Here is a 15,083-nt window from a genome sequence, read left to right as displayed (position 1 = left end):
CCCCCCCCCCCCCCCCCCCCCCCCAAATGAGCCCTAAAAATCTCTTCCTCCAATCATCAAGGAATGTTGTTTTAGTTAATATATTCAATGCTGCTAATTTTGTTTTGTTCTAGCTAGAATAGTCGGAATATCTTGTACCAGCATGCAATCTGGTATGGTAATACCACTCGTACCACTTGAAATCAAATTCTAGCCAATTTTGGAAAATTTTAGCCAGTAACAGATTTTAACTGAAAAGAAAAAAAAAATTCCTACCTCCTCCTCATTTCGGTCCACTACCTCTCCTTTATTATCTGGAGTAATTCTTAGGTACTCCTAGAGTACGGAGGATGGTGCTCATTCCTCTCACATTTATAGTAAGGTTCACTCATTAAAATCTGTTAGAGATATTACACAAAGTAATAATGAAAGAACAAGATTAATATAAAAGACAAACAGAAAATAGATAACTTCTAGGCATTATATTGTTTTCCTTAGACAATATTTGTCCTTCCACACTTTTGTTGCTAAAAGGTTATTGCAAATTTGTCTCTAGGATACAACTAAGATTTTGGGGTGTATGGATAGCGATTTTGGAAAATGACCACAGGATTTTCTTGTGTTTCTTGTGTTTTACCTTGTGAACATAAGCCTCTATTTATACCTATAGGGTTATATTTTATAAAAAAGACACGTATGGAGAGTTAGTTATTTTTTAAATGAATATAAGCTTCTATTTATACCCTTAGGGTTATGTTTCATGAAAAGGCACGTATGGAGGGTTTGTTATTTTTTTGTAAAACAGTTTACAAAGATTGAAACCTCTTCGACTTTTCTGAATTGTCACTAGAAAATTCTACAGAAAATTATAGAATATTTTAAAAAATTCAGATTTTCAAAACTATATTATCTAAACTCAAACATCATTATTACAACCTAACCTTATATATACTTATATATTCAACAAATTCGTGGTAAGATTTATCATGAATGTGAGTTGAGAGAACACCATTTTTTCGCACCCCGAGAGGACCTAAAAATTTTCCTATTATTTGTTTGTCACTGTGTTGTATTGTACTCTTCCTTGTATGCTCTGTCCTCCACTTGTATTTTAACTTATAAATTTTTTTCTTTGTTTTGTTTTTGTGAGCCCCACATAATTCTTCTTCCTTTGTCGCTCTTTTGTTTTGTCCACTTGTGTTTTAAAATTTAAATTTTTTCCTTGCTTTCTTTTTTTAGTTTTTGTGAGCCCCACGTAACTCACAATAAAAAGGAAACCTTTCAGCCTTTTAAAACTCTTTCAATGTTTCACCATCACTTACATTAAGATCTGGGTTTGTCTTTTATTCATTTATTATTATTACTCTTATTATATTCTACAAATAGTTGAACCGATACTTATTATTATTATTATTATTATTATTATTGAACTGATATTTGGCTTAAAGAGATATGTACTTATAACTTTAAAATCCTTAATAATTTATTTTATGAGCTTTTTTTTTATAGAATAATATATATATACACACACACGCGCATATATATAGTAGCTGCAACCTCGAAATAGTACGTTGAAATAGGCTAATAAAGAAACATTTTGTTCCAATAAACAAACCAAAATGAGTTTGAAGTGTTATTTAAGACATTGAGTATATTTGAGAATGGTGAAAAAGAAAATCACCGACCTATTTTGGTAGGCCGTTTCACCCATTAAACTATTTATGAATGAATAATGAGGGAGTTAAAAGAGGAGAAACAAAAATCCATTGACTAGTGTAGGAACTGGGGTTAAAGTTACAATATTGGGCAATGGGCACATGGGCTTTCAGGTTACCAGCCAACGGAATCTAAATCATACTGGAGACTCTTTTGATTTAGCTAAGGAAATAAAATATTTTAGTATTGATTAATATTGGTGTACGGTTTTTGGGATTATTGCTAAATTATATATATATATATATATACACACACACTACAGCCCCTGTTTCTTATTATTCATTATCTTGATCAGTTTTTTTCTTCTTGGATTAAGATTAATATGTTGACATTATAAAAAATAAAAATAAAAATAAAAACTTGAAGAAAAAACTTAAGTGACCACGAGGCCCGGTAGAAAGTGGGAATTGAATAAAAAAATTAACCAATTTATCATGGAAAGATATATTCAGGGGAGTACAATTGTCTCATCTTCCTAGCTCATTGTTGACTGATTATATCGTATTTCAATTGTTATTGTTTGCGTTCCAGATATCTTAGATACTGTTTTGGAAAGCCTGCCAAATGATATCCTCACAGTGAAAGACGATAAAGGGATGACTCCTCTTACCTATGCAGCATCAATAGGTTATCTTAGAGGTGTTGAACGCTTACTAAGAAAAACTACAATGCCTTGTGTATATGGGGAAGATACGCGCTATTATCCCATTCATATAGCAACCTGGAAAGGTCATATTAATGTAGTTGAAAAGTTTCTTGATGAATATCCAGATATGATTGAGTTAAACACTGGTGCGGGTCAAAACATTTTGCACGTAGCTGCTATGAATGGGAAAGCCAAAATGGTAGCTTATATGCTAAAAAGGCATGATCTTAAAGTTGAAATGCTTATCAATAATAAAGACCGAAATGGAAACACCCCTTTACATTTGGCCGCCATGAGAAGGCATCCTATGGTTGTTAGCATGTTGACATGGGACAAAAGAGTTGATTTAACGGCTTTGAATAAAGAAGGCAAGAGAGCGCTTGACATTGCATTGAACTGCAATGGGAGGAATCCCTCATTTCGACAGGTATGTGAGCATTGAAAGCTTGACACAATTGAAAATCCATTATCAATTGATTTAAACCCCCCTTTTGTAGTAGAAAATTTTGTTCCAAACAATATATATATCATAGTTATATATGATGTCACCACTAGAATTAAACCAAATGTACCTTTGTTATATATCTATATATATATCGTAATAATTTTTTGTTTAATTAATATCTTGAAATTCTACAGTTATATTACGAGTTTAAATTTTTTTTTTTCCTATGATCATCGTAATATTTTGTGTGTAGTATGGATAGTCTATTCAATTCATGCTTGTGTGCAATGGAGAAACTTTTTTTATTTTTATTTTTATTTTTATATAATTTTTAATATAAATCTTTTTTAGAGATATTAACAAGGTCATGACAAAATTTCTCTCATTTACCATGCAGCGATTGACATGGGAAGCCTTGAGATATGTCAGTGGCCCACGAGCTCCTCCTGGACGCGTTAGTGGGGAGAACCTGCAATGGTCAAAGGTTGGGATGACTCTACGCACAGACGAATACAAGGACAGGACTGGGACTCTCTTATTGGTCGCAACCCTTGTGGCCACTGTAACTTTTGCTGCGGCTTTCACCATGCCAGGTGGCTACAAGGAGTCTGGAGGCATGGCAAAATTCCTAGAAAAGCCCATGTTCCACGTATTTGTAATTAGCAACTCCATAGCTATGTATAGTGCCATTACTGCTGTTGTTACTCTCATTTGGGCCCATTTAGGTGATTTGAACCTGCTCATTGCTGCCTATAATTTCAGTGTGCCATTTTTGGGACTAGCTATAACAATGGTCTCCTTAGCATTCATGGCAGGTAATTACCTAGTATTGAGAGACCACAATTGGCTTGCTTATCTAGTTTTGAGCATTGGCTCATTTTTCCTCTTCACTCTCTCGATCATATTTTTTCCACTTTGTTTACCAAATTCCTCACCCTATCCTATCATTCGTTACATCCTCCGCTACCCATTTCACCTTCTGATTAAATTTTCTGGGTGTGACGCTGATGATTTTGATGAATGGTGTGACACTGATGATAGCGAGGAAGATAGCGAAGAAGAGTAGTCTCCTCTACATATGTTGTCTTGATACGGACCTTGCATTGGACATGCATGCAGAGATGGAGAACATTAATTTATGTTAAGTTGGTCGTTATTTTAGTCTGTCAAAATTTCCAGAAACTCTTCAAATAAAAGATATTCAAATATCATGTCTAAGGAGGTTGGGTTTCCTCGAGAATCCCAGTATTGTATTTATCTTGAAATTCTGTTGTTGCTCTTATTTACAACTGTAGTGTATTTAGTCTGCCATTGTCATACTGTTTGGCACATTGATATGACGTGTGTTTTGGTTACGAATGGTAAGGACTCACTATATTAACAACTCTATTGATGTTGTCCGTTATGTTATTAAGGAAATTTAGAGCTTGTTTGGATGGGATAAGTTTTGAGTGATATTACTCAATTATCTGTTACCATCATTCAAATCGTGTGGGTCTCACGGAGGAACATTTATTTGGATGAGTTTTGGATCATTGTTTTCATGACTCAGTGACTCAAAAAAAACGGATGATAGTCATGGAAAGTAAAAACGGATTTCAGCTGTTTTCAAAACTCAAAAACTGAAACTCAGTGGCAGTAATTTCCTTCAATTTATGGGACCCACAAACCTGCCAGATACAGAACAAGAACTGAAAATAAACTCAACAATCAACTTAATTCCTTTGCCATATTCTCATTTCTCACCGTTCTATTGAATCGGCAACAAAATCCACATGGTAAATTCTGTCTCTACCTAGTACTTCCCACTTGAAATCCCAACAGAATCCACAAAATTTGACACAATACCACATGGAAAACAAAAACCCAGGTATACTATTATCCGTTCATCCATTCTCCAATTAACATAGACACATAAACAAGCTTGCAACAAGAAATAAACTTTATTGAACACCATGGCATACCCAGCAAAATCAGTTAAATTTTTTCCTAAAATTGTAGATAAGATGAGGGAAAAATTCACACACTGGTCTTGGTAATCTTCAAAGAAGCCGTCGGATTCCTCGTGCCCTTACCCACCGCCGACCAGCCTTGAGGAGCAGAGCACCAAATCGTGGATTTCTGGGTTCGGTTTCAGGGACAGGGCTGGAGAACGGAGGTGTAGCGGCACTTAGTGGCTTCGGTTTCAGGGATGAGGAAGGAGGAAGGAGGAAGATGAGGTAGGAAGGAACCATGGCGGCGGCGCAGTTGGGCGAGGATGGAGGAGTTTGTTAAAGAGAGCACAGAGACTCAGAATCACAAGTTGAAAATTGAAGAAGAAGAATTATAACGGCTAGTTTTTGACTCCAACGTCTCTTTACCTAAACGTTGCCGTTTCAGATGTTGTATAAGTGAAGCTGAAGAAACGGTGTCGTTGATGTTTATTAGAACGATATCGTTTTATGTTTGTTATTATAAGAATGCTCAACGGTGTCGTTTAAGGTCATCTCCTCTAGCAAGCCTCTGTGCACAGGGAACGCAAGGTCTTGAAGCTCTGGGTTTTAGTTTCAGTTCCAGCAGTAACTGTCAATCTGTTATTCCAGGATTTGCGGAGTAAAACCTGCATTCAGTTATAAGTTTGTTATGAACAGTTGTAATTCTGGAAGATTCTACTTATCACACTTAACACTATAAATAGAATAGGAACTAATGTATCAAGGTTAAGCTTGTTGAAATTAAAATCATTTTCTCTCCATTTTGTTTTCTGCTTTGCTATCTCTCTCTCTTTTCGATTCTTTCTCTTTCAGTTACTTTGCTCATCCTCCATTGTTGATCATACTTCAAGAGATTTTTATACGAAATTTGCGTCTCTTGCACTTATGTTAATATCGCTAGCCAATTATTCTTAAGTTAGTACTTGCTTTGCATTGTATTTGGCTCATAAAACTCATTATCTTACAAATCTATTATTTTGGACTTGTTGTACTAAGTCATACTGTTTTAAGTGGGCTTGGGCCATGATTCTAGTCCTTACCATTATTATTATTATTATGGAAGCAATCAAATAGGTTTTAGTAAAATAATGCGAGAATTTTTAGTCTATCATCATGATGTTAGTGGTGGGCTCAAATGATAACTAGTAAGAATTTGTCACATCAACAATTTGTAAAAATATTGTAAAATAGTTTGTGACTGTAGCATTACTCCAAGTTTTAATATATTAATCTTCAAAAATACAGAAATGCTATATTTACAACATTTTTACAACAAATCCTAAAAAGCAGGTTGTCATTGGTTGCTAATTGCTATTAATGGGCAAAAAGTAATTTAAGTGATGAGTTTAAATTAGAATTAGTAACAACTTACTACTTAAAATTTGTTGTGAACGTAACATTCTCTAAATAAATAAAGTTCCAACGTTTACCCATACCATAAAAGAAAAAGAAAAATTATTATATTGTTGTGATGTAAATCACATTAAGTTTTCTTTTTAAATTGACACTTTAATAGCTTAGAATTTTTTTCTTTCAACGTTTTCCTTTTAGATTATTTCATCTTAGAGTACTCCCTTTCTCAACCTTAATTTTTTTTTTTTTTGAACTCTTTCTCAATCTTAATTAACATAATATCACCTAATTTTTAAATCTCGACCTATTCTTAATTTCTTACATTTTCTATTTTTTTTTTAGAGAAGTGCTCTAACAACAATATTTTTACTACATTTTCATAATAAATCATTGGTGGTAAGTTATTATCAGTTTTAGTTTAAATTCACAACTTAAATTATTTTTTGCCTACCCGTAACAGTCAATAACAACCTGCCACTTAGGATTTGTTGTGAAAATATTATGAATATAGTTTTTTTTTTTTAATTTTTTTAATTTTTTAATTTTTTTATAAATAGAAGGTCGAATATTCTTATGTTCTCTAATTAAGAAATTTACTATTGAAGTATGTTTTTGTTCATTCTGTTTCATTTTCATAAAACATTTTCTTTTTCAATATTTTATTCATTTATATAGCTAGAATTAAATATAGTTTCATAAATTCCAAATAATAAGTCCAGAGAAAATCAATGAGATTATGGAAATAGCTTCACTCTTCTTGATAGATTCTTGACAGCTTCTTCGATCCATTGAGCCAATTTTCTGAGCTCTCTGTCTGCCTAATAGCTTCTCGACAGATTCTCGATCCATCGAGGTGATTTTTGCCGTTGACAGCACCTCGACAGATTCATTTCTGTCGAGATTTAGTGCTCAACAGATCTCGATAAATACCTCGATCCATCGAGCTGTGTTTTATATTTATAGCTCAGGCCCAATTTCAGATTCACTTTTCTCATTCTCCCTTGACAAATTTCACTTTTCTCTCTCTAAAATCTCTCTATCCACGTGATTTGGGTTTTTAAGATTTTGTGAAAATTTTGGGTTGGGTGTTGTTGTTTTAATGTTATATGCTCAGGCATTGCATTCTCATTGCATTATAACAATGTTTCATGCATTTTAGATGTGTGATTGATTTTTGTTGATTGTGTGTTGATAGGTTTGGATTGGGTTCTACCTATGATGCATTTAAATTTTGCACGTCACATATTCATGCATTTTTCATGCATACGTCTTTTCCTTTCATTCCTATTTCTGGTTTGTGATGTGTTCTGTTCTCTCTCTCTCTCTCTCTCTCTCTCAGATAGACTGCGCTATGGCACCCAAAGCGCCTAAATCCACTCCGGCTAAGAATCCTCTTCTAGGTTCCGGGTCTTCTTCCTCTGATCTCATCCTCCCCCCCAAGTTCGGTTCTGTGATGAGAAGGCTCGAAAGGACTTCTTGGAGAGCTTCCAGAAATGTGGCGTTCATCTGGAACGCTAGGTTATCCTGTTAGATTCTCCCCGTTGTCATTCGGACTTGGGGTTGGGAATCTCTTCTTGAGAGAACCTTGAGGTGTCCCATTGTATTTATACAGGAGTTTTACTCCAATATACACGGTATCAATACCTCCGTACCTCAGTTTGCTACTACATTCCGAAGTACATGTATCGTTGTTACCCCGGATCTTATATTCGAAGTACTACACATGTTCTGAGGGTAGTGCATCCTGACTACCCTGGCTATGCACGTCTTCGGACTGTGTCCAAAGACGAGCTTCTATCTCATTTTTGTAAGACTCCTTCTACATGGGGTGGTAAGCTAAACACCCTATCCTCGAGCTTTTGCCAAAGGCCGAGGTTCCTTAACATGGTGATGAATTTTACTCTTACTTTGTTGTCTCACTATAACTTCATTACTGAGCCTCGTTCTCGCTTTGTTTTGTCTCTTCTTGAGGACCTTTCTATTGACTTCCCTTCCCACTTCATCACATCTATTCTAGATGTGTATTTAGATACGGCTACATGTGATAAGCTCATATTTCCTTTGGCTATCACACGGATCCTCCGACACTTCTCCATCCCCATTCCTGGCTTTCCTTACTTCACCACTATGGGTGCCATCAACGCCGGTTATGTTCGGCGGAGCGAGGCCCAGCTTCGACCGAAGCGGCCACGAACGGAGATGATTGATCCTGCTACTTTTGCTTTTCCTCTCTCTTCTTCGGTAGTTGGTGTGACCTTAGAGGCCATCATGGCGCAGCTTCAGCGGATGGAGGCTAACTTTGGTGGTCGTCTTGACTATCTCACCGATGAGATGTGTCAGATAAACACCCAAGTCGGTCGCATCGCTCATCGACAGGCTCGCCTTGGTGGTTTCACTCCTTCTCCATCTTCTTCTCTAGAGGCTTCGGTACTCTTCTAGTGATGACGAGTTGTCGGCCTCTTAGTGACTTGCCCTTTGTCATTTGTGACAAAAAGGAGAAGTAGTTTTGGGTTGAGAGTAGTCTTGTATGTAGAAGGAGAGTTAGTATATGACTCTTTTTTGATAGGGGGAGTGTGTATACTTTTTGAGGGATGTAGTGAGGTTCTTATGTACTTTTCTTTTCTTTATACATTAGCCTCTTGTATATCGGTCTTATGACCATATTTATGACATACATTGTACTCTATTTTTCATATATATGATGATGTATGTTTTTCTTCACCTATTTCTATATGTGTTGTTTCTTTTCTTTCTTTATACACATGTTTCTTTATGTATGCAATTTTTATTTCTATTTCACACATGATGCCTTGGTGAGTTTTATTTAAGTGCTTCAGAAAGACAGGTTGTGAAAGTCTACCATGCCATGAACTCTCTTCTTGCAAAGTTTTTCAAGTGTTTATGTTAGGGTTAGATTTATTTTGTAATTCAACAAGTGGTTATGAGTTTAGTGATTTAAGACTTCTCTCATGATTATTTGTTTTGTTATGGTTTTGTCATGGATTGCTAAAGGGGGAGATTGTTAGGGACATATTTATGTAATTGGCTAATCTTTTGACAAAACGTATTTTACTTGTAATTGGATAGATCTAGGATGTGTTTAGTACTTCAAGAAACAAGTGTTCAAGTTAAGTATTGAAGCCATGCAAGTTTGACCAAGAAACAAGTGAAGGAAGTCTAGTCATTAAATCTTGACAGAAGTCTCAACAGAATCATTTTTATTGAGAATTACTGTTGAAGCTCGACAGAAGCTCGACACAAGCTGTCTCTGTAAAGAATTACGAAATCAGGTTTTCCAAATCTGATTACACGCATATCCATGAGTATTTGTGTAGGGTTTCTTTTCTCACAACCCTAGACATATATAAGGATTATTTTAAGAGCTGTCACAAGGATGTAAGGTGATGCAAAAGAATATACATGCATATTGTGACCGGAGGCAAAATTTGCTCTAGTTCATCTCTCTCTGTAGAAGCTACTGCGTCTTTATGCTAAGGGTTTTGTAACTAAGGAGCTTCCTGATCTTTATTGTTGATGAACTGAAGAACTTTGCAGTCAACATTTTCCTCACGTTGGTGTGTTAGTCACGTTTTGGGATCCGTGCATCATTGGTTAGTCACATATTGGGATTCGTGCATTGAACGAAGAAATTGCTGCTACAATATAAGTCCAATTGGGTATTGGGGTAAGGATTCAACTATAGGTTGGTATTGGGTACTGGGATTCCTTATACTTGTAATCATTTGTGTGCTTAATACAAAATGGAACAGTCATTTAAATGAAGATGCAATCACTCAAATTCTTTCAAAGTAATTATATATATAGAACATATATAAAAGAAAACTATATATATATATATATATGCTCTGTAATTTTATTATTTTCAAAGTAATCATATAGTGCTATATAATTGACCTTGAAATCAAGACAATATTGCAATGGAAAACATGTAGGGAGGTGTAGATAGGCAAAAATCAAAGACCAAATTTCCAAAACATAACTTGCCATATCTATGATAATAAGTATATTTTCCAGCTATTTAATATCAAGACCAGGTCATTGAAACTACTGAATGCTTAAAAATAACTTATCTGGCTTAGTTTAATTAAGCCTCATAGAGTTAAATTAAAACATTGAAAATAATGAATAAATAATTGTTGCAAAGAATTAATGCCTTCTAAAGATTAAATAAAAATAAAAATAAAAGGCAATATAAATGTAGCATCATTAGTATTTAGATGACCCATTGCTCGGCCTTTTGTCATGAAGACATTTTGTTAGTTTCTCAAGATGCCCTTCAGAAAGAGCCTAATTTATTAGTTCTCTCAATTTGATCACATGCAAGAAGTTGGGCTGTGTCATGCTTGACCCAGTCCGTTACTAAATAATATTGCCTGAGACCCATTTGTTTTTAAACACAGCAAAGCACATCCAGCCCAATTGGATCCCAAACCTCTTACAACTTAAACAAAATCAAAGTGAGCCCACATCAAATTAGAGGTCTTGAACTAATGTTCTACTGATAGTGATACTCCGAACAATACTTGCATAGCTTGTCATCCTCGGTTGTATGGAGAAGGATCAAAAATAGAAACATTGGTTTTATCGAAATGATCAAAAATGGAAATATGGTAGCTTACGTAGCATGCAGATACTATATATGTCCTCTCTCTCTCTCTCTGTCTCTCTCTCTCACTTCCCGCCCACTTTCTTCTTCTTCTTCTTCTTCTTCTTCTCTCTAATATTGCACCCGAACCATGCCTTTCTTCCCAACCTTCAACACCACCCAATTTCCAATCGGGTCACCATTTCCGATCATGCCGGCATATCTCCCCTCTGATCCTTCCCAAAAAGGGGAATAATACCAACCTCATTGGCATATAGATTGCCACTATTGTCTTGGTTGTCCTAATTTTGTTCATTTGGCTGCTGCTATGGGTGAGCATTAACCGGGCCAGGCGAGTCGTGCCACTCCCACAACCACAACCAGAGCGCAACGTCAACATGGTGGACTTCGCATAGCTTGGTTGCTTCTTACACAAGTACTTTCTTAAAAAACTATAATCTGCTATTGGTTGCTTCTAATTATATCCGGAGTTTTTCTCATGTTTTTTATGTTGTTATCTGTTGTTAGTCTCTTCTTGGAACTTGTTGTTATCTTTTGTAATCTGTCTTTAATTTTGTTATGTTTGCTGGTTTTCAGCTAGTAAATCAATGGGGACTTGTTGTTATCTTTTGTTATCTCATTTAGTTCCCCTAGGGATTCATTTTTGTGTTGTTTCCTTCTTCAGACAACCAGCATCCTTATGTCTAAATTTGGCACCAATTAGGGCATTGAGCCAGCTTCCATTCAATAGTCATTTCTGCATTTGATCACCACCATATCAAATATTTGCACACCCACATCAATTTCTACACATTGTTTTGCATTGAGAATCTCTCTCATTGTGGTCAAATAATCTGTAAATAAAGGTTTTGTAGTTAGACTCCCAATTTTCCTTTGAAGTCTAGCAAATNTTTCCTCTCTCTTCTTCGGTAGTTGGTGTGACCTTAGAGGCCATCATGGCGCAGCTTCAGCGGATGGAGGCTAACTTTGGTGGTCGTCTTGACTATCTCACCGATGAGATGTGTCAGATAAACACCCAAGTCGGTCGCATCGCTCATCGACAGGCTCGCCTTGGTGGTTTCACTCCTTCTCCATCTTCTTCTCTAGAGGCTTCGGTACTCTTCTAGTGATGACGAGTTGTCGGCCTCTTAGTGACTTGCCCTTTGTCATTTGTGACAAAAAGGAGAAGTAGTTTTGGGTTGAGAGTAGTCTTGTATGTAGAAGGAGAGTTAGTATATGACTCTTTTTTGATAGGGGGAGTGTGTATACTTTTTGAGGGATGTAGTGAGGTTCTTATGTACTTTTCTTTTCTTTATACATTAGCCTCTTGTATATCGGTCTTATGACCATATTTATGACATACATTGTACTCTATTTTTCATATATATGATGATGTATGTTTTTCTTCACCTATTTCTATATGTGTTGTTTCTTTTCTTTCTTTATACACATGTTTCTTTATGTATGCAATTTTTATTTCTATTTCACACATGATGCCTTGGTGAGTTTTATTTAAGTGCTTCAGAAAGACAGGTTGTGAAAGTCTACCATGCCATGAACTCTCTTCTTGCAAAGTTTTTCAAGTGTTTATGTTAGGGTTAGATTTATTTTGTAATTCAACAAGTGGTTATGAGTTTAGTGATTTAAGACTTCTCTCATGATTATTTGTTTTGTTATGGTTTTGTCATGGATTGCTAAAGGGGGAGATTGTTAGGGACATATTTATGTAATTGGCTAATCTTTTGACAAAACGTATTTTACTTGTAATTGGATAGATCTAGGATGTGTTTAGTACTTCAAGAAACAAGTGTTCAAGTTAAGTATTGAAGCCATGCAAGTTTGACCAAGAAACAAGTGAAGGAAGTCTAGTCATTAAATCTTGACAGAAGTCTCAACAGAATCATTTTTATTGAGAATTACTGTTGAAGCTCGACAGAAGCTCGACACAAGCTGTCTCTGTAAAGAATTACGAAATCAGGTTTTCCAAATCTGATTACACGCATATCCATGAGTATTTGTGTAGGGTTTCTTTTCTCACAACCCTAGACATATATAAGGATTATTTTAAGAGCTGTCACAAGGATGTAAGGTGATGCAAAAGAATATACATGCATATTGTGACCGGAGGCAAAATTTGCTCTAGTTCATCTCTCTCTGTAGAAGCTACTGCGTCTTTATGCTAAGGGTTTTGTAACTAAGGAGCTTCCTGATCTTTATTGTTGATGAACTGAAGAACTTTGCAGTCAACATTTTCCTCACGTTGGTGTGTTAGTCACGTTTTGGGATCCGTGCATCATTGGTTAGTCACATATTGGGATTCGTGCATTGAACGAAGAAATTGCTGCTACAATATAAGTCCAATTGGGTATTGGGGTAAGGATTCAACTATAGGTTGGTATTGGGTACTGGGATTCCTTATACTTGTAATCATTTGTGTGCTTAATACAAAATGGAACAGTCATTTAAATGAAGATGCAATCACTCAAATTCTTTCAAAGTAATTATATATATAGAACATATATAAAAGAAAACTATATATATATATATATATGCTCTGTAATTTTATTATTTTCAAAGTAATCATATAGTGCTATATAATTGACCTTGAAATCAAGACAATATTGCAATGGAAAACATGTAGGGAGGTGTAGATAGGCAAAAATCAAAGACCAAATTTCCAAAACATAACTTGCCATATCTATGATAATAAGTATATTTTCCAGCTATTTAATATCAAGACCAGGTCATTGAAACTACTGAATGCTTAAAAATAACTTATCTGGCTTAGTTTAATTAAGCCTCATAGAGTTAAATTAAAACATTGAAAATAATGAATAAATAATTGTTGCAAAGAATTAATGCCTTCTAAAGATTAAATAAAAATAAAAATAAAAGGCAATATAAATGTAGCATCATTAGTATTTAGATGACCCATTGCTCGGCCTTTTGTCATGAAGACATTTTGTTAGTTTCTCAAGATGCCCTTCAGAAAGAGCCTAATTTATTAGTTCTCTCAATTTGATCACATGCAAGAAGTTGGGCTGTGTCATGCTTGACCCAGTCCGTTACTAAATAATATTGCCTGAGACCCATTTGTTTTTAAACACAGCAAAGCACATCCAGCCCAATTGGATCCCAAACCTCTTACAACTTAAACAAAATCAAAGTGAGCCCACATCAAATTAGAGGTCTTGAACTAATGTTCTACTGATAGTGATACTCCGAACAATACTTGCATAGCTTGTCATCCTCGGTTGTATGGAGAAGGATCAAAAATAGAAACATTGGTTTTATCGAAATGATCAAAAATGGAAATATGGTAGCTTACGTAGCATGCAGATACTATATATGTCCTCTCTCTCTCTCTCTGTCTCTCTCTCTCACTTCCCGCCCACTTTCTTCTTCTTCTTCTTCTTCTTCTTCTCTCTAATATTGCACCCGAACCATGCCTTTCTTCCCAACCTTCAACACCACCCAATTTCCAATCGGGTCACCATTTCCGATCATGCCGGCATATCTCCCCTCTGATCCTTCCCAAAAAGGGGAATAATACCAACCTCATTGGCATATAGATTGCCACTATTGTCTTGGTTGTCCTAATTTTGTTCATTTGGCTGCTGCTATGGGTGAGCATTAACCGGGCCAGGCGAGTCGTGCCACTCCCACAACCACAACCAGAGCGCAACGTCAACATGGTGGACTTCGCATAGCTTGGTTGCTTCTTACACAAGTACTTTCTTAAAAAACTATAATCTGCTATTGGTTGCTTCTAATTATATCCGGAGTTTTTCTCATGTTTTTTATGTTGTTATCTGTTGTTAGTCTCTTCTTGGAACTTGTTGTTATCTTTTGTAATCTGTCTTTAATTTTGTTATGTTTGCTGGTTTTCAGCTAGTAAATCAATGGGGACTTGTTGTTATCTTTTGTTATCTCATTTAGTTCCCCTAGGGATTCATTTTTGTGTTGTTTCCTTCTTCAGACAACCAGCATCCTTATGTCTAAATTTGGCACCAATTAGGGCATTGAGCCAGCTTCCATTCAATAGTCATTTCTGCATTTGATCACCACCATATCAAATATTTGCACACCCACATCAATTTCTACACATTGTTTTGCATTGAGAATCTCTCTCATTGTGGTCAAATAATCTGTAAATAAAGGTTTTGTAGTTAGACTCCCAATTTTCCTTTGAAGTCTAGCAAATAGGAGATGAAGCCTTGAGTTCTATAATCTATTTTAAGAACATAGCACTGGTAATCTGTATTAAAGTCAATATTGGAGTCTGTAGCTCAAAAATAAATGGCTTCTTGCCAAAAAACCATGTTCATTGTTTTAGTAACTCCTGTTTGGCTCCAATAAAGTTGC

General features: G+C 35.6%; 1 protein-coding gene across 1 annotated transcript in view; it reads left to right on the top strand.

Annotated features, from left to right (window-relative positions):
• The window catches only part of LOC112021726 (protein ACCELERATED CELL DEATH 6), a 7,721-nt gene extending 3,546 nt beyond the window's left edge, over nt 1–4,175 (top strand). The window contains exons 3-4 of the mRNA XM_065781212.1: nt 2,191–2,768; nt 3,184–4,175. Of these exons, the coding sequence (XP_065637284.1) occupies nt 2,191–2,768; nt 3,184–3,852 (1,247 nt within the window). The 3' untranslated portion in view covers nt 3,853–4,175. The remainder of the gene's footprint in view (nt 1–2,190; nt 2,769–3,183) is intronic.
• Nucleotides 4,176–15,083: the final 10,908 nt, after the last annotated feature.

This window comes from Quercus suber, unplaced genomic scaffold (genome assembly GCF_002906115.3).
Source record: "Quercus suber isolate HL8 unplaced genomic scaffold, Cork oak 2.0 scaffold_14, whole genome shotgun sequence".
NCBI classification, from domain to species: Eukaryota; Viridiplantae; Streptophyta; class Magnoliopsida; order Fagales; family Fagaceae; genus Quercus; species Quercus suber.
This window is presented reverse-complemented; position numbering and strand designations above follow the sequence as displayed.